This window comes from Sander lucioperca, chromosome 16 (assembly GCF_008315115.2).
Source record: "Sander lucioperca isolate FBNREF2018 chromosome 16, SLUC_FBN_1.2, whole genome shotgun sequence".
Lineage (NCBI taxonomy): Eukaryota > Metazoa > Chordata > Actinopteri > Perciformes > Percidae > Sander > Sander lucioperca.
The window spans coordinates 20,269,354-20,294,326 of record NC_050188.1 but is presented as its reverse complement, the minus strand read 5'-3'; the positions used below and the strand labels follow the sequence as shown (position 1 = coordinate 20,294,326).

The 24,973-nt window shown below is 41.1% G+C and overlaps 1 protein-coding gene across 2 annotated transcripts in view; it reads right to left on the bottom strand.

Moving 5' to 3' along the window:
• gabbr2 (gamma-aminobutyric acid (GABA) B receptor, 2) overlaps positions 1-24,973 on the bottom strand; it is a 190,526-nt gene that overhangs the window by 46,238 nt on the left and 119,315 nt on the right. For both annotated transcript variants that reach the window (XM_031323135.2, XM_031323134.2), the window contains 9 exons: positions 24,820-24,885; positions 24,391-24,579; positions 23,000-23,242; positions 17,911-17,971; positions 12,134-12,214; positions 11,031-11,181; positions 10,533-10,665; positions 9,262-9,369; positions 5,527-5,649 (listed from right to left, as the gene is read on the bottom strand). In XM_031323135.2, coding sequence (XP_031178995.1) covers positions 5,527-5,649; positions 9,262-9,369; positions 10,533-10,665; positions 11,031-11,181; positions 12,134-12,214; positions 17,911-17,971; positions 23,000-23,242; positions 24,391-24,579; positions 24,820-24,885 — 1,155 coding nt within the window. The remainder of the gene's footprint in view (positions 1-5,526; positions 5,650-9,261; positions 9,370-10,532; positions 10,666-11,030; positions 11,182-12,133; positions 12,215-17,910; positions 17,972-22,999; positions 23,243-24,390; positions 24,580-24,819; positions 24,886-24,973) is intronic.

The following is a 24,973-nucleotide window of genomic DNA, read 5'->3' as shown; positions in this document are numbered from 1 at the left end:
GAGGAACTGGCTGGACGTAGTCGAGGAGATACTCAACATGGAAAGACTCACGTATATATTGAGACTCTGGCAAGCAAAATACGATAAGAAATGCAAAAAATGGGCAGAATACCAATCACAATGAAGAGTCACCACCGGAAACTTTGATGTCAGGGACATTTGAGTATTATTACTAAGAACATGTACCCCACTGACGCTGTGCTGTGTTCTTTGTTCTTTATTGTTTATACCAAAAATCAATAAAATCTGAGTGAAAAAAAGCATATTTAGGATGGAATCGCCACTTTTAAGATTTACCGTGTACACAAACAATGTTGTCAATGCTTTCGTTAAGGTGTAGCGCCCCTGGTCATACTTCATTGTTTCATGTTGTGTTGAGCCTTCTTAGTGTTTTAAAAATAGCTATTTTGAGGCTAGCATAAAAGTGCCCCTAGCACTCCCATTCAAAAGGCCATTTGACCGAAAAACGAAAATACGGTAAATCTTAAAAGTGGCGATTCCGTCCTAAATATGCTTTTAAACGAAAGTTTGACTCGGGTACATTCACAAAAAGACTCTAGGTTGCATTTTGGCGAGAGTTACGCTTTAAGATGTGTTATCATGCCATAAGTAAAAAATGGCTACCTCATATCTGAGGCCATCATTTCAACATCATCTCATAAAAAGAAATATTTCCACATTAAATGATAGCAGTGAGTCATATGTTGGCTTGCTACTGCAGTGATATAATTATTGGAAACAGATGCCTATATTGTGAAAGCACTAGGGATAAAACTCTTCCCCCCCCGTCTCTTTCTCTCCCTCTCCTTGTCTTACTGCGTACAGGTGGGGACGGAGGAGGCAGGGAAGCAGAAGGAAATCTCTGTGAGAGCTCTTAAACTTGTGCATGGAAATATGCATGCATGAGTGTGTATGTGTATAAACACCTTTTCTGCTCTGGTCAGTCATTGTTAATCTATCAGCATGTATATCTATGTAGATGTTTAAAATGTTCTCTGTATGTGTCGCCATCCTAAAGTGGGTGCCCTAACTCGCTATTTTTGTCTCATGGATCAACAGTGCGGCTCTCCGCGTTTTGGATGTCAGAAACCATGGCCGTTGCCATGGCGATGCCACACTGCAATATAAGCCAGCCCACCTGCCAATCCTTGCAGCAGCTTCCAAGCTGGGAAAAACGACAGAGGAGGGGGGGAGGCGGAAGAGGACAGACTGGTGTAGGGTCTGCGGCAGGATCCACCAGAATGCTAATCATCCTTTCTCGACAATTTGTCCTTCATTATGCAGGAGACAATGCCCAGGACAACAAAAGAGGGCGTTACGTAAAAAGCATATCCATGCACAAGTGGGCACATACACTCCACATGTACACAGGCTGAAACATACATACAAGGTCATATGCATGAACACACACAATGTACAGAATACAGTACACATGGCAACAAACATAAATATGAACAGTCCACACGCACATTCCCATGCTACAATACATGTGTGCATTTACACTGCAAACATGTGTCTGTAAGGTTTAATCTGATGGCAACCAGCAGTTTGCCCTGCTGCTGAAACATCCACGCCATTAACAAATGCTCAATTATTAACAAGCCACAAAATGGATCTAATTGCTCACTGCAGCCCAACATCTCCATCAGCATTCCCGGGATTCCTGGGGCAGCCAGAGTAATTCCTGCTCTCAGTAAGCTGAAAAAGACACTGATATGCAGAGTATTCCCTGGGCTTAGGGTCGAACCAGTGTAAAGAAACGGGGAGGAGGTGGAATTGAAATTACCATCTTGGCTAAATTGCCTTTAATCTCATCTCCATTTTTTTTATTGAATTCAGCATATAAGGTTGTGTTTTATGTACAGTGCATATTGAAGTACAGATCAGAGGCCAGGCTTGGTTTAAATAGTTTGGGGACAATGTCAAAGTCACAAGTCATTTCTGGTGAAGGCGTATCATTTGCATACTGTAATTAAAATAAGACTCTGGGGTCACTCTCCTCTCATTTTAGAGTCTCAAAGACTTAACTCCCTACATGATCTCTGGCCCTTCTTTACTTTTATTTGGGAGGGTATTAAATCAGTCATGTTTTATGGAGCATTCCACGAGGATCTATTGTCAGCCTCTTTACAGTTTCATCTTCTTGCTAATTCTAATGAAGGATGCAAAGGGGGATGCCCTAGTTTTACTAATAGTAGCTCATTAAGCTTAACTTGCTGGATTCAGAGCAGTGGGTTCACCCCTGGTGATGCAGAGTATTGACTTTGTCCATGTTTCCACTGGGTAAATCTTGGCTATACAGCATGAGCAACATAATTTTACCCAAAATCTCAACTATAGCCAATTACCCACTTACAATATTTAAATGTACCTGTACCCCCACAGGGAATAGATATGGTTGCATGCAGGAGTACCCACTTAAGTACACTACAGTAAGTTTCTCTCTTAAACACACACTTGCATTGATGATCATGTATCTAAACTCAAAAATGCAACTACTGTATAATACCTCTCCTGTAAACAATGTGTGAGTACCCTTGTTGGTCCTGAGTCAATATGGAAACCGTCCTGTGTGATGGTTCAAACTGAATGTGGTGGACTACCAATCGCTGTGACAGTTCAATAACATCATGTTGTCATACTGCATACCCTTGGGTACAGCTGGTACTGTAGTTACAGCACTGTGAACCCAAAGTCATTGCTATTCCCAATCCTCCACAGTGGGGAAGGGAAATACCAGAGGGGGGGGGGGTTCAGACAAAGACATAGAGAGAGAGATACGGAAATAGAAAAAAGTAAGGGAACAGACAACAGACGGAGGTAAGTCACAGGAGAGGGGTTGCCTAGCATGATGGGAGAGCTCAGGAAACTGGGTACCTACTGGTCCTTCTTCTTGCGCCAATTGCTGTCAGTCAGAGCTAGTCTCACTGGCCTGAGCTAAGCTCTATGGAAACCATTTACCATGGTCCCATTCCTCACCCACTCAACCATTTATCCCCCGTCCGAATGAGCGTTCAGACCGAAAGAAGCCAGTATTAACAAACACATGGGGCTATGTTGGTGGGGGCGTGTGAAATGAAATATGATCCAGTAAGTCGAGTTTGACTAAATTGTTGTCCCCGCTGTGCCAACGCAGCATATGTTTTAATTTTCCCCTTGCCCCTCTCTCCTCCTCCTTGCCCTCTTTCTGGGTATTTGGGTTGCCATCTGGTTTCTGGTCCCACCTGACAAGCCTGGAGGCCCAGAGGAGCTCTAGGCTGCCTCTCCCACAGATGAGCCCCAAGGGTCCACTACAACTCGTGCTGGAAATTTGGGCAGGCATGTGGAGTCTCTGCCTCAGCCCAGGCATGCAGATCCATGACCCAAGGGGGGATGCAGACTCCTACACTGAGTGGTTAATATATTCACAACTCTCCCCTGGCCGGGGGCTTAGAGTCTGAGAAAACTCCACGAGGACCCGACTGCATACACCGACAACATTCACAAATGAATATGTTAAGCAAGGCTTTGGTACACCCTTTAGGCAGGCTTAAATATATAAGTGTCTAATCACAAAGGAAATACGGCTTTGTCTAGAGATGTACAAATGTGCTAAGTATACCTTCAGAGTACCCCATAAGGAGCACAAGAATGTAAATAAATCTGGCAAGATATCATTCATCTCTCACTAGTTTCTTTCTCAGAGATCTCCCACAGGAATATTTTCATCAAGGACTAAGACAGAAAAAATAACCTCAGAAAAGCTGACCTGCTCATAGTACTCTTAGAGAAACGCTATTTATCACTTTACAGGGTTTTCATTGAATTGAAGACATGAAAAAGTCAAAACTGGGTGCCAGACAGTGTCAACCACCCTTCCATCCCCCAAAGGACCATGGAAACAAGCAAGCAAACAACATGAAAATCCATCGAAAATCCACCATTTGATTCTGCCTTTCACTGCAGTGACCTTGTGATAACCTGTTTAGTCGAAGGGTCAATGAGGATCCAACCAATGCTGTTGATTTCTGAAGACTTTGGTCTCTTGGGAGTCAGTTAACAGTCTTGCAGCCTACATACAGAAGTATAAGGGACTTGAAAGACAACTCATTAGGGAAAATCTCTACTTGGCAGTTTCCATAGTGTGTGGTCTTCAAAAACAGATGATTTAATCTAAGCCACAGTGGAATAATTGCTCCTGCTTGTCAATTAGCAGCAACAATAAAGTAAACATAATCTCTCCTGTTCCATTGAGTTATTTGTCAGCCCATGAAGTAAATAATAATTAGCAATGTAAAATTGTTTTTTTAAATAATGCTATTGTTACTTTAACACATCCAGGGACATGGACATATCCAATAAAACCTACCAAAGGCCTTTAAATGAAATCAAATTACAGATTATTCTCAGTCTTCCCTTGACTTTTTCTTACCTCAATAGGATTTTTTGTTTCACATAGAGTAACCAGACATGCCTTGATAAATTTCGATTTATCGAACTACAGTTGCAGTGCACTTCATTACTAAAAGCTCAGTGTCGCACACAGATACAATTCTCATCCCAATTGTACAGTATCCCTCACTGCACCAGCTCTATAACCCATTTCACCATTACACTGCATTAGTTGCCTTCGGCCTAATGCAAGCCCATCTTTTTGTGTAACAGTTTAATAGATTGAGGAACGAATGAGTTCCACAGCCTCTTATGCTTAACAAGTGGAACGCTGAACCATCTATTTAACGGCATGAGCTGATATTCTCAGAAACAAAACCAGAAAAAGACGCGACTCAAAGTTATTTTAATATATGCAGCTCAAAATCTTCCTGACTCAAGCATTTAACCCACCGTCTTAGTGTTAAGCTGTACAGAAAGACAGATGTACCAAACAGTGAAGCCATACGGCAATATACAGAAATATGGAAAAATAAATTAAAACTCATCTGCCACTTTAACCAGAGCAACTAAATCCTCTGAGAAAATAAATATGCAGTTCCGCCTTTCTAATTCACATTCCCTTAATACCACTGACAGTTATGTGCTAATATGTCATGCCGAAAACACACTTCACACACCATCAACCTCTAATGCCAAAGCTACAGTATGTTCATATTAGCCAATTGGGCGCACAGCTAGACTAATCCTGTACCAATCTCAGAGAATCTGAGTCTACTCTAACCAATCACAGCAAAGCAGAGTTCATTTCTACTCTATACCCCACCACCTCTCCAGCAGGGAGAAAGTGATGCCAAGTGCCTCTTTTCCAATGGGCCTTGCCAAAGTCTCTCATCCAAGCTGGCAAATGTCCGGCCATGGAATGAGCGCAGGAGGCAGCGATGGCTCACGTCCTGACCCAAAAATAACAAGCACAACAAAGATGCTCGCGATACAGCCCAAGGCGGACATTTTGTTTGCCTGAACTCCAAACACACAGGCAGTTTAGCAAGAATCTGTGTGACGGGAATTCTCCCACCTGGGGCATATCATTTTCCATCAACATAAACAAAATCATAATCAAAAGCAAGTTTAGACATCGAAATGCACACTGACCTCCAAGCTGTACTCTTCCACAGTCCTCTTAAGCGGGTCCACAACCTGCCAGCAAATGAGGATGCACAAGTCGATTAGCAGCATCCCGCCAACGATGATCAACAGCTTCTGGTCCTTTATGATCTGGAGGGGGAAAACAAGATAAGAGGCTTGTATTAGCACACTAGCACACACCTGCTAGTGCTATGTAATTGTATCTGTGTATGTAGAGCCATTTCAAACAACATTTCTTATTGACCACTGTAATTATGTGATTCTCGTCCCATCTCAGGACCTGGAGCCCTGCTGGTTTCATTCTAACATCTAATCAGGGACTGATTACAATGCATTTAGCTGCAATTAACCACCTACTAGGATAGGAAAAAAGTCCAAAAAAACAGAACCTGGTTTTGAATTTTGAATTTAATACTGACATTCTTTTACACTGTGGTCAAATATTTAGCAGACTGCACTCCATTGGCCCATGACTGAAAGCCACAGGTGGACATTTAGTCTGTCAATACTATGCCATGGCAAGACATGATCTTGTTACCTTGTGGCCAGAGAATGTGGGAAAGATCCACCAAACAGGAGCCAGCGCTGTTGACCACTAAAAATTCTCTTTTGTACAATGAACTTTAGAGGGATGAAAGCCATGACCTGTTTGTGATCTTTATTTATAATAGCGTTTGACTGTGTGGAACGGCAGATCTAAGGAAAGGTCAGGGAACACAGGCTGGGCTGTGTTTGGAGAGTATCACATAGCCCAGATGCAGCACAGTGGTCTCACACAGGTCTCCATCCGCCCGTGGGCTCAGGATGAGATGCATGAGGGGGTTGTTTTTTGATCTGGTGTCTTTTGATGGTGTTGGCATTAAACAAATACAGTACAGGCAAAGCAAGACAAGGAACATTTCTTGTAGAAATACTGCTTCACGGCAGAAGATAGAAGATTTAAATTTAAAAAAATTATTTGACGCAAAAATGGACAACAATAGAGATACCTGCATATTAAATTAAATTATTTTTGGTCAAATCGTGCTGATTAAACTAATATTCTATCATTCTAACAAGTAAATAGTTGTAACAAAGATATGCAAGATGTGTGATCTTTTAGGGAAATTTACAAAAAAGCTCTACACCACCATCTGCTCAACTGTGATATGTTACTCTGCCAACTGAGTCTGCTAGACAAACTACGTAATGACTCTAAATTACCTGAAGTGTTATTTACTGTTTTCTTTTCCCCAGTAATATTGGCACTCTGACATATCAGTTGGGTTCTAGTCACTTTGTGTCATATATACCAAATAATTGAAAACGTTGAATGTAAAAAAATGACCATTACTAAGAATAGTATATAGAAATAAATATGTTTCTCTATTCTCCACAACTGAGTCCATCTCATGCCCATTAGATGTGGTAGATCTTGAGTTATGAGTACTGTTTTCAAGATCAAGATTGAACTTTAAAGCTCAACTACATGTATATTATCTTGTAAAACAGGATTGGTTGTAATATATATATATATATATATATATATATATATATATATATATATATATACACACACATACATACATACATTTTTTAAGTCTATATCCATCTACTGTGCAGTCTAAACCAACAAGGCCAGGGACTAGCTGTCTGCTTTGATACTGTAACAAAATTTGGGTTTAAATACTGTAGCCAACTCTTATTGCATTGTGACAACAGTATACTACTACTGATCAATTAACATCCAGGAAGTAGTGTGACACTTTATAAGTTGCTCAAGATGTTATTTTCAGACAACCTCAACTGATGTGGACGTGTGTACACAATTATGTGTGTGTGTGTGTGTGTGTGTGTGTGTGTGTGCGTGTGAGCGCGCTAAGGAGTACTTAGTAAATTACCAAGATAGGCAGACTGACAAATAGATGCTACTGGGGCCTGGGGGTAAAAGGTTGTGCAAAAAAGTGTGTATGTTTATCTGTGTGTATTTGTGTGTATTTGGAAAAGGAGGACATTGATTGACAGCTCTCCTCCACACTGTCTCTGGCACTGAGCTCTTTAAGAAGTATAGGAGTGCCGGCCGTAGCCCACCGAGTGGAACCCTTATCGAACACAACCCTGATTTACAATCTGTACTCTCCCCCAGTGTACGGGGAAAAAAAGTGGAGGGGAGGCTAGGGGGATGAGTGAGAGATGCAGTTCCAGCCCCACTGTTTGACGAAAAGATAGCTAACACTTGCGCTTGTCCCTCCCCTGACCGTGCTTGTCAGAGATTTCAGGGCACTAACAGCAACTATCACTCTATTAAAGCCAAAGCACCTGCACTCAATCAGTGTGGAGGAAGTGTAATGTGTATGTGTCCTGCAAATAGACCCAGGCCATGAACCAACAGAGAATACATATTGAAGTTTAAGGACTGAAATATGCAGTAGGGGTAAATACTGCTTCTGAAGAAACATTGGTTGTTATCTCTGTTAGCAAGGGGAAGAGGGTGGGAGAGGGGGAACTGAGCAGAGGCAATTTGGTATGAAGGCTTAAGCCAAAACTACTAATCTCTCAATAACACAATGAATAAAAGAAAAAGAAAGGCCAGGTCGAGTGTCATTCATTTGGAAACAGCTAAACAAACACGTGTTGATCTTGCGTTGACCCGAATGCAAAATTCCAGTGGAAACAGGGTAAAGTAAAGCTCGGTCACGGGCGTGGCTCCTTGTCTAACCTGTAATCTGGATTATCATTATCTTCATATATTCTTTGCCCTTTTTATCCAGCTTTCCCCTTCTCTTTTTTACAGGGTCCAACCTACTTTCTTCGCTATTTGTGCTACGTTGTTTGCCTTGTCCCTTGTTCTGCCCTGCTTTGCTTTCCTCCGTCTGTTTCTCCACCCTCCCTACTGCAATTACTTTTCTACATCCCTCCAACCTCTCCGACTCTTTGATCCATCCCTTTTTTCTCCCTCTCCTTCTGGTCTCTCTCTCTGGCAGGCCACCCACACTTCCTCCAATATGCAAGAGGGTGAGAGAGAGAGAGAGAGAGAGAGAGAGAGAGAGAGAGAGAGAGAGAGAGAGAGAGAGAGAGAGAGAGAGACAAAGAGCGGGGGAGAGCAAAATCTATAAATACAAAAGGCCAAGCACAGTTCCAACACCGGGTGAGCTCGGCACCACTTTATATAACTAGACCAGTGAAAGAGATTGTGTCAGATGTTTAAAAAGCCATTTGTATTTCTGAATCTTTTTTTTTCACAGAGAAGATTCTAACAGCAGGTGCCAGGGGCTGCCAGTCTTTCAGAGTGTTTGTTAAAACGCATGAGTGTGAATACATGCACCCACACACCAGTGATGGGCTTTCAAAAGGCATGTGAAGCTTCCTAGATAAGACTGTCAGGTCTACGTGTTTTTTAAAGGAGATGTTTGTGGTTATATGAACAATTATCCTATCCAACAGATGTACATGGTGTGATATAAAATAAATGTTTCAGAACAAGATTTAAGCAGAAAGGACCATGGCATTTCATGAGGACAGATTGTCTGGGAAAAACAAATACATAAAAATGAACAAAAAATAAAAACACACTTCAACACATTTGTCAAGAAGGCATACAAAGTACTAAACGTTTTGCCATGTGTGTCATAATTTAAACAATCTAATGTATCAGTAAAAGGGAATTTCTACCATACATAGTACTACTACGTATAAATAACCTTTTAATCAGTTCAGTTCCTCTCATATATTTATCATAAAATACATAATACTTTCCAATACCTTCTTCTTCATCTTGACATTTTTAAAGATGGCGTGCACCCTCCAGGTCTTGGCAAACATGGCACCAAAAGCTGTTGTGTATCCAACAATGAGGATCCATGTCCGAACCTATCAGAACAACAGGAACACATATAACTGTGTCACGTCTTAAACTGGTGATCAAGGCTTGAAACAACATCTGATCAGGTATTTGTATTCTTTCCACAGAAGGTCCTACAAAATAGCTTTGTGAAGCATTCTAAAAATAAGAAGCTGTCAGATTTATTTTTCTTCCCTGAATGTGGAGCTGTGGGAGAACTTTCTGGACCATGGAAGCTGTCACACTCCTGAGAGCATTTCATCTTAATGAGAAACAAAATGTAGACCTCTTACTGCTTTGGCACAAAGGACACTGCTGACATGTTTTAAAAGCTTAGAATTTGAAGAAAGACTATGAACTCCTAAAATAGCTACAGAGTGCTTCTGTATACCGTACTGTATGTGTTCAATTAGTTTTTTATGTGTATATCTGTGTGTGAGCCCCTTCTGCACCACATACTTTAAACCCTTCACACATTTACACCTGGCTCTCTTCACCTGCCATTCTCCAACGTATCTAGAGAGCAATAAAGCCAAGCAGGGACAGAGCACTGAGTAAAGAAGACAGTAAAAAAAACAATTACACCATCCATTCTCAAGGAGACCAGCACATATTGATTGGTGGTGAATGGATCAACCTCTGTGGCGCTTTGCTGTAGAACCTCGTCTGAAGTGACACGCTCTGTTTTGGCTCTGCAGCAAAGCTTCAGCCAGGTGGTGGCAGCTCGAGACGTGCCCTGACTAACATTACTCTGGTGCGTGCATGTGTGTGTGTGTGTGTGTGTGTGTGTGTGTGTGTGTGTGTGTGTGTGTGTGTGTGTGTGTGTGTCTGTGTGTCTGTGTGTCTGGGAGGGTCGTATCTCAGTGGAAACCAGTTATCACTGTAATCAAAACTCTTTAATTAATCCAGCATCTACATAGTCACACAGTAATGCTACCTGGGGGGACACACTTAATGTGCTCCATGCTAGCTAGAGAGCCAGAGAGAGAGATTCAATCAGTTCTCACTTAGAGTCGGTCACAAAGTGCATTTGATTAGTGTTTCAGCAGTATTCTCCATATTTTAACTCACATCCACAACTATTTTCTAAGTCAATGAGCAAGGTTCAATTGTACTATTTGGAACTGAATATGATGGGGAGCCAACTCAACTTCTATTAATTATTTGATGTATTAGTGTTGAGGGAACTCACAGTGCAGAGGGTCTCAAACTCTTTGTCAGTTACAAAACCTCCATCCAGGCCAAACAGGAAGATAGAGGCATAGGAGAGCAGGCCTCCTAGGATGATTAGGTTGTTCATGTAGGGACTGGACATCTTGATTAGTCTGGAAGAGAACAGAAGATTACATTAGAATGGATTAAAATAGAATAGGTCCTATTCAAAAATACTACAGTATGATATTTAGGTATGGAGGAGAGTAAACTGTGAAATAATAATGTACCTGCAGCGAAAGGTTAATCATCATTCTCATGCTTCATCATTCTTTCACTTCAATACCATTCAACCTTCCCTGATTCTTCTCGTCCTTCATTCATCCCCCTCTTCCTTCTCCCTTAACACTAACCCCTCATTTACTTTCCCGCAGTAGCATATGTTTATCTATTTTCCTTTAACAAGCTTTCCTTCATCTAACCCTTCCCTCAATCCTCCTACTCCCAAAGCTGTGCTTCACCAATGGTGAATGCTGACCTGTGGTTGCGGTTCTTGATGTTAAAGAACAGGAAGGCCCCTGCCATGAGCATGCCCAATATGGTGATGGTGGACAGGATGCTGTAGAGGGGCACGTTGATGTGGCGCCGCTGCAGACGCACAAACGTACGATCCTTGGGAGGCTCCACGCCTATGAAGAAGACAAGGTGTGATATGAAAAAAGATTTTGTTTTAAAACGATCTCTCAAAATGAGAGAGCATCAAACATAATGCATCACTGAACACTGCTTACTCAAATGTTTCATCGTATATTATAATGTCTAATATTCCAGAGTATTTGTTGTAACAGTGGTTTCCTGGATATTTTCACTTTCTCCAGTGAGATTTCTCTCTTCACTTTGACAATTTTAAGACCTGCCTCCTTCAAATTGTTTTCTCTTCAACCACAGAATAGTGACACTGCAGCAGACATCCAGTTATTTGAGACCAATTTCCTGGTCCTCGGTTTCTCCTAGCTGAGTGCATGTATCTAAATGCACCACAGTCAAGTTATTGTGGTTAGACACTGCACTTTCTTATCTTTTGCTCTATTTTTCTCCCACCAGTGTGCCAATCGATTGCACTGGCATCATCTTACACATCTCCACTTAATGTGGTCAGGGATGTGGAAACAAGCATCTTATATGGTACTGGCCTAGCGTTTCTTTATGTGGGGCAAGGCCGAGAAGATGGAGAAAGAGAAGGAGGGTGGTGAAGGGGAGAATAGCCAGGGGGATCGGACGAATTATGAAGTATGTCAACACAAGCAAACGTGGGAGGGGTGAAAAATGGATTGGTAAATAATTTAGCTGTAGGAGGACAGTTAAGAGTGATAAAGGAGAGAGGCGAGTCCCTACACTGAGTGGTGGTGGTGCCTGAGTACGTATGCGTGGTGGAGAGAGTTTGAGTTTAAGTAAGCAAGTGAACGACAAGGGAGAGTGCTGAGGTGGTAAGCGATGGGCCTTTAACATATATATAAACACACATCAGATGCATCAGGACACCTTTTTCTTCTTCATTGAGTTTTACGTCCCTGAGTCAATGCTCACACAGTCACACACAAATGCAGGCACATACACACACATATCTAGCCTTCTTCATACCTTGGAACTTTATGCTGTTGTTGATGAGGTCAAGCACATCAGCAATTGCGTTGTACTCTCCCACCTTCACCTCGTGGCCCCCTGTTAAAAAAAACACACATATGTATACATTAGAACAAATACATGTTCTTAAACTGTCCAAACTGGCTACTGGATGCCAACAGTTTTTTTCCCTTTACTCTCTGGACTTATTTCACACTTTAAAAGCAATTAAATCAGATGCGTAAAATTGTTTTAAATAAGACTAATATTCTACCTAATATTCTACAGCCATGTTAGCAGCTCTGTAAGACAAAGTGGTGCTTTGTGCTAAATGCTAACATCAACATGCTAACATGCTCACAATGACAATGAGCGGATGTTTAGCAGGTGTAATGTTTACCATGTTCACCACCTTATTTTATCAGGTTAGCATGCTATCATTTGCTAATTATCAGTAAACACTGTGCAGCTGAGGCTGATGAGAATGTCTTTAGTTTTTGGTCCTAAAGCAAAGCATGTGACAAGACAGTTTGAGCTGATGACGGCGCTAGATGAAAAGTTAAGGCATCACCAAAGTTATTGCAACATGATTGAACAGAACATGAATGTCTGTACCACATGTCATGGCAAACCATCCTTTGGTTTTTGAGACATTTCATTTATAACCACAAATGTGAAGCATGTGGCAGCACTGGAGGAAAGGTCTAAGGATCATCAAAGTCATTATGTAACGTTGTCTGGAAATCATGCATGTCAAAATTTGGTGGCAAACTATTCTGTAAATGTTGAGATATCAGATCAGTGTGGCTCAAAAGAGTGGACCAACAGACTGATAGATCGACTTTGCCATCCCTCGAGCCATGTCGCTTGTAAAGCTAAAAATGACATTATATGTGATGTTATGGCCCAACAACTAGCTTAATGGTTACACCAGTTTCGGAGTTTTCTAGCTTGATTCTTCAGTGAGTCATGTGAAATCTTTCAGGTGGCTAACTTATATTATTAAGCAATAAAGTGCTTAAATAATGGATCACTGATACAAAGCGGTTTGAAGTAAAATGTAGCACCAGTGATCCTTATTTGGAGAAAATGTAACAGCCTACTTTGAGTGAACAAGTAAATCTAATTCAAACACTTACTGGGCACAGTGAAGAATGGCCCAGCTCTAGGTAGTACAGTCTTGCACAGTGGTACAACCTCAGAGAGCTTCAGATCACAGGGAGATCTTCCACAACCCATTAGTAATATAGCAAACTATCCCTAAAATAGAATTTTAAGGCTCTCAGGAGATCATCTTTTTTGATTCTCAAATTGTAGCTTTCAGATGAAGCTTAATATGGACAGGAAATGGTCTTTCTATTTTAATAATCTTAATAATCAATTTATTTTACCTCAAGGAAACGGTGCAATGAAAAGCAGATATCATAGAAACAAGCTAACAGATAAAGAAATTAAAAAAAAAAATCAAATGTAGCAATACCTTTAAATGCACACTGTGATAACAATCTCCAACTGATGTGAAAGGACATAATAAATTAATGCAATTATAATAATAATTATATGTACAATTAATGCTGTATTGATATTGCAATATACATTGACTTTATGTATTTCCTAGATACAGTCAAGGGATTGTAAACTGCTGCACACAGCAGCCTGCAAATACCACCATCTCTGTGGAGTTCTGCCCAAACACAGCAATTTCAGGATTTTGTGATTTCTCTTTTAGTAACAACGATGAGTGCCTTAGGTGTAATGTTGAAGGAAGCATGACCTTGTCAGACAAGCCTGGGCCTTCCCTCATAAAGATTACTCACTTAGAGTGTACACCAAGGAAGACAGAAGAAGGGGATGGGAAGAGGGGACAGATTATTCTAATTCTTTTACTGTAAGCTCTACAAACAACCTGCAATTTCTTCTGGTGTGCACACACAAATCTGTCTTTGCTTCTCCCTGTTATCACAGTTATAGGCCAATTGAACTCCTCGGCAGCATTGTCCTTGACTTGGAAAATGACAGATAACATCAGCTATTGCAGCATCACAGGGCACCGCATTCTCCTCCCCTCTCAGCAAATGTTGAAAATGTTGGACGGACTACGGTATGTGACAATTTCAGAACAGTATCAGGATTTGTAAACTTCTCAGTGCTGAAGGAGGATCAATAACCATGTTTTCCTTGACCACGTCCTTTGTTAGGATCTAAACAGAAGGGATTGTATAACAGCACTCTTCCTTTGAGATGCGAAAATACTATCCCAGCACTCTGTCCCCACAGGGAATATTGATGGCTGCAGCAGGCTGGTAAAACCTACCCCGTCACTCAGCCTGTGCAAAGATATTTCACACCTTTTTGTTTGAATAGTCACTTTAAATAACTGTAAATTCAGTGGAATTTGTTAAACTGGATGTGACACACACACACACACACATACATACATATATACTGTATATGTGTGTGTGTGTGTGTCACATCCAGCACATCCATATATATCCAGTATATATATATATATATATATATAAATAAATATTACTGAACCCCTCCTCTCCTTACAGCAAGACAAATGCAATGTTTCCTTATCTACCATGCCTGGTAGTGCGCTGATTTAAAATCTGTACTCAGAGGGACTGCGACTGCGATCAAGACCTATGGTAGCGAGCTGTCTCTTATCCCCATGAGAGACAGTGGGAATAAGAGCCATCGAGGCCCCTGACTAAGAACGCCTGACAGGGTGAAATGGAGGATCAGAGGCTGAGGACAGATGATAGGGTCATGTTGAGGATCACTGCCTTTTGAAATATTCAAGCTGGGGCTGTCCCTCCTCTCCTCTCCACCCAGCTCAGGCACTTTGTGTGTCAAAAAGGTGACAAATTCACAATCCCTGACAAGTGAGGAAGAAGTGAAGGTTAAGGAGGGATGGAGGAGATATAATAAAGCTAGAAGAAGATAGTGAGAGATAACTGGAAGATTTGGTTGAGGAAAGTGTCCGGTGGAGACGCAGTGAACAGCCTGTACAGGGAGAGGAGAAAGAGAAACACAAAGAAGGGAAAGACAAGTGTGTGTGTGTGTGTGTGTGTGTGTGTGTGTGTGTGTGTGTGTGTGTATATGTGTGTGTGTGTGTGTGTGTGTGTGTGTGACAAATGAATAGAAATAGGTGGCTATGATTCAGGCTAAGGCATTTGTGAGATCTTTTCTTAGAATCTCTAAAAATCAAGCCCTCACACTTAACATTTCAGTCATGATAACATTAACTTTCCTTGCTTAATATCCAAAGCTGCCAAGCCCTAATTTAGACGGCTGACCCATACTCTCCCAGTCAAACAGGTTAATATTTCTCTCTCTGTGTACTCACACATAAGCACTTTCCCCCACTCTTTTCTATTTGATCTCCCTTTAATCATAAAGTTATTTTGTGACAGCACTCTGTCCCTGTTATTGCTCCTCCTGCTGTTGGGTTTTATTCTTGCAGGTAAGCTACAGGTAGAGACAGGAAGGTCATCAGACCTAATGTCATGCACCTATGTCAATTGGACCCAATGCAATTAAGATGCCTCCTCAATCTGCAGTCTGTAGCTGTGTCTCAGTTCTATACCACATGATAATTTTAAGCAGGTTTTCAGCATGTTCACAATTCACAAAAAATACTTCGATTTTTTTTTTTTCGCTTGCTGTTGATGTACATAATTGTCCCACAATGCATTGTACAAAAGAAGAGGAACTACTTACAGCTGCAAAAGATTATTTATTGTTGTTATAATTGTGGATTGTACTGCTTGAGGGGATGACTTAGAAAACAAAAATAAGCATTAAGTCTTTGTAAAACTGCTTTCTCATTAAGTTTAACTGATACTGTCATTCCATTAATAGTTTGATTAATGCCCATCTGCGCAAGTCAGTTATTATTTTCTGTTAGTGCAAGACAGTACAAAACACTGATGCAAAACAGTATGATAAATGGTATGTACATAGTGTGTAAAATTGCTATCTAATATATGGAAGTGGGACACAGCGTCTGTCTCACTCACCACCCACTATCCTGATTGTCCATGAAACACTAGAAAGCCTTACTTTCATACTACAGACTTAATTACTGTATTACATTTTGTCATATTATTAAACATAATATATATATATATATATATATATATATATATATATATATATATATATATATATATATATATATATATATATATATATATTATTTGTCAAACCCACTGACCCTGGACTCTAAGAGCATTAGCATGCATACACGGTCAGTCACCGACAGAGGCGCACACACACACACACACACACACACACACACACACACGTCTATCTCACATACACACTCTCTCTCACACACACACACACACACACACACACACAGTGTGATGAATGTAGCCAGAGGGATCGAGCTCTTCTGCAGTGGGGAAGATAAGATGGTTAGGCAGAGAGGACTGAACAGCACCATGCAGTGTGCTACATACAGTCTGGGGAGCCTGGGAGCTGGGAATCCCCTGCATCAAGATGCAATCTCTGGGTTATTCTCACTCAGCAGAGACTGCTGGCTAAAAAATAACCTCAGGATGATGCTATGTGGACAGAGAGTACCAAGGCATGTTTTTTTATGTACAAACCTTGACAGTTCAGACATACACCCTGTCACCACAGAGCAGATCAAGCACAGTAAAGCACCATGGGCCTTGCACTTTCAAGTTTTAGATTTACCTAGTCCATACCCTTGACGTTCCACTTCCAGGATTGCTCTTGTGCTGCAGGAAGTTCCGCAGCATGCATGTATTTTCCATTTCCTTCCGCTTTCTTTGTGTTGGAATTTTAAAATGGAATTTTTTTTTTTGGTGAATTAATGAGGACTATGGTTAACTGCTCCTCAGATCTCTGCATGGTAAATTGAGACAGCTAGCTAGACTATGTGTCCAATCTGAGTTTTCTCGCACGATTATTTTGCAGGGGCTCTGTGCGGAGCTTAGCGCTGCCCATGACGACTCTGAGTGGTTTAAAGAAATGCCATTAACCCAGAGCACGTTTTCCTCCCATCCCCGAATGCTATGTGAAGTAGCCAGACCCTCCTTCAGCGCGCTTTGGAGGAGGGTCTGGCAAAGCGAGACTAAGATTCACATAACCTGCACCCACACAGACACAGAGACATGCAACTCCATACAGAAAGGCTTGTGGGACTTTCTTCACAATAACGACGTTTTATGTTTTTCTGACAAACAACCCTTGCAGTCACAATAATGACTATCCTCTCTAGAAAAACAACTAATAAGATAAATGTGAGGACAAAGCATCTGATTTCAAAACTGTTAAATCCTTCAGCCTCCCTTTCCCAGGTATTGTATAGGACTCTGCCGCAAGTTTTTCCTAAACTCTATTGGTCAGGATCCATTATCAGTACTGGTATATCAACCGTGGCAGCCTTCTGGCTTGAGAAAAATTGTAAGTGGCTCTCCAAAAACTGTGGTAATCCTGCAACATTTAACAATTGCAGGTTTTATTGAACATAGATGTGCAGTAGTTCAAACAAATTGCAGCACTAATTCTAACTCCAACTCAGCGGAGTCACGTCAAGAGCAAGTGTGTGTATGGCTGGAGGCTTGTGTGACAGACATCAAAATGGCAAAACAAAGTTATTGATGCTTTGAAACAATGTTTTCCATTCAAAATAAATTGAGCAAAGGTGAAGGTTTGTAAAAGTATATACACAGGAGCCCTCAAATGACTATGCAAAACCTGAAGAGAAAATCAAGACAGGTTCATCTGAGTTAGAGTAGTAGTAGTATCACACATACCTTGAAACTGGTTGAATTTTATTGTGCCCATCCTCTCTCCGTTCCGAAACATGACTTGGCCCTGAAAAGAAGAAAAAACAAAAAATACAGTATGTATTAATATAACCTAAATCCTTGGAAATACAAATAAGTGCACATATTTTAATTTATAAAACAACTGCTGAGGAAGATACAGCAAGAGCAGTTAAGTGAATTTCAGTAGTAAAAAAAACAGGAGCTTAGCCTAACTAAATTTATGCACAGTGCTTTCCTGATACTAGAGAGTTAGCAGGCAAAGGGCAGAGTCTTGGCTCCTGAACACACTGCATCTCATTTGATTAGAAGTGGCCAAAACTGATCTGTTTATAGAGGTAAACAACATTATCTTTGGGCCAATTCATTGCTAATATCTTTGGAACAACATCAGGTCAGCAAGGCTGACTGATTTAACTGTGTTTGCTCACACAGCATTGGTACAAATCTGGGCTCAGATAGCATTTAAAAGGCAATCGCGTGTTTTACACTTGGCTGCAGAAAAGTGTGTAGTGGTCAGTAAATGTAGCTATGACTTTATTCTACATTTTATTTCTCAATATTTTTTTCTCACCAAAAAGGTGCATTTATCGGTCCAACCACACACAAAAAATGAAAAACAATTGAACGTCTTTGATTTAAACTCCACAGGAACAAGACAAGCAATTTCAAGCCAGGCAGCGTCTGGCAAACGCAGACAAGATAGACAAAAGCAATTCAACTTTGTGGCAATATCGTAAGACATATTCAAATCAATTTGGCTTTTGTCACCTTATCTCTCCCATGTATTCTCTGTCCTTTTCTCTCTTGTTCTATTCTCTCCTTCCCTCTGTCTCTTTATCTCTCTTCATTTTCATCTACCAAGTGTGTTCAATTAATTCAGCCCACCATCTGCTTACAGAGCTCCTTAATTACACATTTAACTGGGTTTACATATTACTGGCTGCCTAAAAAAACAGGTGAGAGCAGACAGACAGACAGACAGACAGACAGACAGACAGACAGACAGCATTTGCATTGGCTGATTAAAAGACAGCTGAAGGGGAATATAGGGAAGGAAGCCAGAGAGCCAATTTTGCCTCAAAAAGATGGCAAGCTTTGAAGTAGCAGAGCAGGATCCCACCCCTCTGTTTGAATCCCAGTCTTTGTGTGGCATCTTTGATGTTTGTCTTAGTGTGTGCGTGCAAGCATGCACTTAATATGTTATCACATTATGCTTATGTACATGCACGTGTCCCTGATGATGCATGTGTGTGGCCACCCAGGGTTCTCCAGTGTTGCCTTTACCCTGGTGATGTACAGCAGATCCTCTGCTAACAATTTCACACCACAGTGTCAATCTGACTTGTCAATGCTAACAAGTTCCTTTCGTCACACGCTGCTCTTTCCTACAATATGCTATGCAATTATGACTGTAGTGTAAGTAGGACAGTGCAGTGCACCTCGGTTCAGCTCATTAGGTATTACATTCAGATAACTGTGGTGTGTAAACAGGGTCAGACAATGTGGGTTGAAAATAGGGGAACTTGACTTGAACCCGTAATGACTGTGAGTATATGTATCCAGGTTTCTGGAGTAGCTGCATCATCATGCTCTCGCTGTGCATTAGCATCGCCAGCATAATTGCCCTTCACATCAGCAAAAGTGGAGCCATCACAAACCTTATTGAAATGGCGTGTAGTTATTTTAAACAGCCCCCCAATTTGTTCTCTCAAGTGTATATACGGTTTGGAGAATATGTAAAGTATATCATATGCAGAGGCACTGACTCTGACATTCTTAATTGGAAATAAATGCCTGAGCTACAACAATTAAATTAACCTCCATTGACCAATATTCAAAAAAGGTACTGAGAAGCCTCTTTCCACAAGGTATTATGCTCCTCTGCAGCTTAGGCAACCTCACTGGTGTGTATTGATCCAGACAGGTGTCCCTTGTCTGGTATTCAAAAGACGTTTAGACCTGAGTCACAATGGTGGCTGATGGAGCAATGTGTCTAGGCGTGCATGTGTGAATGTGTCTTTCTGAGTTGAGGCGGTGGAGGCAGCAAGGTATCACTTTGTCTGTGTAGGTGAGAATACTGTCAGTGACAGGTGTGCTGGGGTCAAATGAAATGTCAGTCTATGGGCTGCAGGTGTGACATCCTCTGGGCTTTCAGGGTTTGAGGAGGGAACACAGTGGATGTGAATGTAACTGTTATGCACACACAAACGCACACATTACCAGAGAAAAACAGATGCACACAACGCTCCCCCCTATTTCACCTCAGTGTGTCTGTCTGAGGCAACAGTCAAGCCTCGGGTTGGGCTACTCACCATTACCCAGAAAGACACTGATAGCAACACGATGACCACTGACCACAGATAAAAACAAACAAACAGCAAAACAAACCCACACGCTTGTCATCCTCAATCACAACGTGCTGTCTCTTCCCTGGTGAATTCCAGTGTACCTATCTGCACTCTCTATGCTCTGAAAGTCTCTCCCAGCTAATGTCAGCCTTCTTCTCTATGGCCCTGACAGCAGCCAGATCAATACTGTGGAGCCCTCCATGATCACTCTCCTGCTGCTGCAGCTGTGTCTGCCACAGATTCAGCAACAGGACTGAGATCAGCGCAGGATGGACACGGTTTGTTCCCATGAGACCTGTGTGTTTACACAGCAAACACACAGCATAAAATCTCGACATCAGGAAAGACACAAGGCTCAAGTCAGGGTATGATGCCGTATGATCAAGTACACATGCACACATGGCATTTAAACCAAGGGTAAACAGCCAGAATTTGCTATTTCAATGGTGCTTGCAGATGTACAATTCTTTTTTGGAAACCCAGTAGACGTCATTAAAATTCACAAGCAAATCGAGCAACTTTCTTTAATAGCCACTTTTGAAATCTGAACACGAAAATAGCATAAAAGATGTATGCAGTGTGGAAGGGAAAGTGCCTTGATACAGTATGTCTTTGTTCGTTGTGTGTGGGTGGAAGATTCTGTGTGCTAAGTGTGTGCTACATACAGGGAATACTTTTGATCTTATTTCAGGTAATCCCTTAAAAAAAACAGCTATAATAATCAAAAGATCTCAAATCTTTTCGTACAAAGATACATTTAATTGTTATGCAATACAGCTGTCTTTAAACAATATAATTATTTACCACATGCACAATATTTTTGATCAGATTGCTTTTGTTCCATTGAGGATTGTGGTTGTCAAAATAAAAATGGCATTATAGAGATAATTTCTGTTATGTAAAACTAAACAATCATACTGTAATTTCAAAACTGTAGACTCTAAAATCTCAAAATCGAGCAGCTCATTTCTTAATCATTTACCTCATCACCTCATCATTACCTTGTGACAGCAAGCTTCACACTCATTCATAAAGTGGGACATCAATGACGGCTCCCAAAGGTCAAAACTAACTAAGTATATTTACTTAAGTAATGTACAAATACCTCACTTAAGTACTTCAGTTTTATAAGACGTTCTACTTTTTCTCCGCTATACTCAAAGAGAACACTCTCAAAAGAGCCCTTCTTCATAATGAAGACTTTTACTTTTGATTTAAGTATATGAGGCACATAATTCTGTAATTTCTTTAGTAAAAATCTGAATGCAGGACTTTTAATTGTAATGAAGTATTTTTACACTGTGGTATCGCTAGTACATTCACTCACATAAAGAATTTGAGTACTTCTTCCACCACTCATGGCTACATCTGTAGGATCATTATGAATCAATCCTGATATGAAAGAAGAGAATCAAATTGCTAGCCTATCCAAACAACCTAACATGACTGCTACATGGCCATCAATAGTCCTGCAGCGCTTCGCCTCTGAGTCTCTGAGGAAAGACTCAATGTCAGCCTGCTCCTGATCAGCAGCCCTGAGTGGGTCTGTGCTGAGAGAGGTAAGAGTAGAGGGGTGAGGAATGACGACCCAGGCGATTTGGTAGTGCTGCAACACACATATACCCCCAGGGGCGTTAGCCCCAAAGGACCTCACAATAACAAGGCTAGTTTTCTCTCTTTCCATTTCTCTTGTTCTGTTGATAAATATACTTTATTATAATCTGTATTTCTATCTTATATCCTCTATCCATTTATCCCATGTCCCACCTTGACTAGCCTTTCACATTCAGTCAATTCAGAATATTTATTGAATACTACCTCTGTAATTTTCCAGCATAGCCAATATTTCTCCCTATGAGTAATGTTCTGCTTTACTTTAAGGCCCTGTGTGCCTACTGGCTGTCTAAAGGGGGGGGACAGCAGAGTAATCTCAAATAATGGAGTGGCCTTTACATGGGAACAGGAGATATCCTCTAACAGCTCAATAAGAAGTGAGACACGCACACACACACACACACACACACACACACACACACACACACACACACACACACACACACACACACACACACACACACACACACACACACACACACACACACACACACACACACACACACACACACACACACACAGCCACCAGGATCAATCTTGAATGCATTGGAGTGAGTCGGCAGCACCAAATGACACCACTTTAGGCTTCATACAGAGACAAGGATGGCTAAGTAACCTTCTCTGCAAACAAGCTTCCAGCCTTACAGAGCAGTAATTAATGCCTCTATATGTTGTTCTGACATTTGCCCACACCATACTGAACATACATAGAACATGTATAGTTTATATGCATAGACACTTACAGCTAGACATTTGAATTTTCCCCAAAAGATGCTTCTTCAGCAGCAACAACTTTGTTTGTTTTGATTGTGCTGCTTTAAACCACGTTTGTATCTGCATATGTACGGTATGCTTGAGTGTCTTTCTCCCTCTCCCTCACTGTAAGTGCCTCATCAATATTAACAAAAACCTTTGTCCTGCATTTACATGTACAGTATGTGAGTGTCTGGAGTGTATCCTTGTGTTCGCACATCTCAACTAAGTGTAGACAACGAGTGCTCTGATGGCTCAGTGTACATTATGAAAGTGAGTAAAAGAAACTCATTTTAATTTCCAATATGTCAGACTGTGCCATATTTTTAATTTAAAAAAATGGCTGTTGCATAACTTACTGTAACACCAAAGAAGTTGGTCTCGTTCATCACATCCAGCACCATTTTTCCCACTTCGCGGTCATCCACGGTGAAGTTGTTGAAGGTGTTCTGCCGTTGTTTTACCCGAAGCAGTTCCATCACTCGAGTCAAGGTTTTAGCAATGACCCAGATCCCATCGTAGGCAAAGCCGTGAAACTTGCTGGCCTCCACACCTTTCTGCTGAAGCTCTCGGCTGTACTCCCTCTCGTAATCCTTAGGGGTCTGACAGAGAGGTAAAAGAGAAGAGATCAAAACGAGAAAATGTGCATCTCCTCCCTTTTTGAATTTGTTGTTTTTCCTTAGAAAATGCATTAATGTTGAATGTCAAATTTACTATTATTGGTGTTACTTTGTCCAAGGAGAAGTGTTTTTTTCCACACAATTTGAGATGCAAAGTTACTGGAAATGCTGTTTTAGCATCAATGCTCCTGTGCTGGGCAATGCAGTGTGAAATTCATTGATTTTCGTTAAGATGTCTGGTTTAAATACATGCAATTCAGATGGATTTTTGTGGAGGAAGTTATCTTTGTCTCCACATAGTATATATACAGTCACTGGAAAACTTCAGGTTACAGCCACAGGAATGTTAAAATCATTGAGAACGAAATAAAAAATTACAAAATCGTTCAATTTTCAGCTCTGGTCTAAAGAAATAAACCACAATTAAGTGAATACCTTCAACAACGCTGAACCAAAATGTTTCACGATTCACTCACACTTGTACATTCAATCAATAGCATAATTTGACTAGCCTAGAAATCTAGACGCACCCTAGCAGCAGCAAATGTAATTTGCAGGCTTGTTGGCTTGCGAGCTGGAAAAAACAAATTCTGGTTAGGCCAATCACATCGTGTATAGAGTCGGTGGGCGGGCTTAACATAAAGACGGCAGAGTTGCGACGGTTCCCTGCTACTTGAAAAAAAAGAAGATGGCTGCTGCTGGCGAACAGCGGTCTTTCGAATCGGCTTTAGCCACGACTCTGGAAGACTTGGAGTTAAGCACTGAAGTCATTCTTAAAAAAGGAAGATGTGTTCGGAGTTTTGCCGACCGGATACGGCAAAAGTTTAATCTATCAACTAGCATTGCTCTGGTTGCAGAGGGAATTTGAAAGACAACCGTTTATCCCGCCCCTCGGATTGAGCCCTGCCAATGGTGAGTTCCCAGACCCAACATCTTGATGTGGGTCTGGCTTGTCAGGCTATAATTTGACCACATCTGGCTACCATCCAGTCTTTGTGAAATAACATTAAAACTAAGGTTGCATGTATTTGTCTCACTTGTTGTTTTAATTAAACTTTAAGTCTCATGACACATGTAATTACTTGTTACTACAAACAGTCTTCTGAAGTACAACAGTGGGTGTCACTCACCCTGCCAGAGATGCCCTTGATCTGGCGAGCGCTTAGCGGCTCAAAGTCCACACTGATGTATCCCTCCATGGCTGTGAGCAGCTTCTTGGTGGTGCAGTTGGTGCTGTTGGCCTGCTCCCACCAGTTGCCCTGGTACCAGCCGGGGATAATCCACTGGTATTTACTGCCAAACATGTTCAGGTTATACGCCTGGGAAGGGGTAGAAAAAAAATGGAGGTTGAGGCAATGTAACAGCAGGAGATACAGTACAATATATGGAGATGAATTTATGTGTAATTAATTATTCTTACTTAATGTGAGCTGCTGGCTAACAAAAAACTACAGCCTGGCAAATCACTGAACCAATTTAAAACCAAACAAAAGACTTCTTGCTATAACCTGGCAAGACACTGACTGGCATATTTGATGGAATGCAGGCTGAGGACTTACGCAGCAGAAGACTTTGGATGCCAGGTTCTCGTCAAACTGGCCAATGATGATTCTCACATCGTTGTCCTGAAAAAGAAAGAATAAAACGTCATGCAGCACACATGCACACAAAATGTTACAACAAATATATGGTACCTCTACAGTGTGAAGTGTG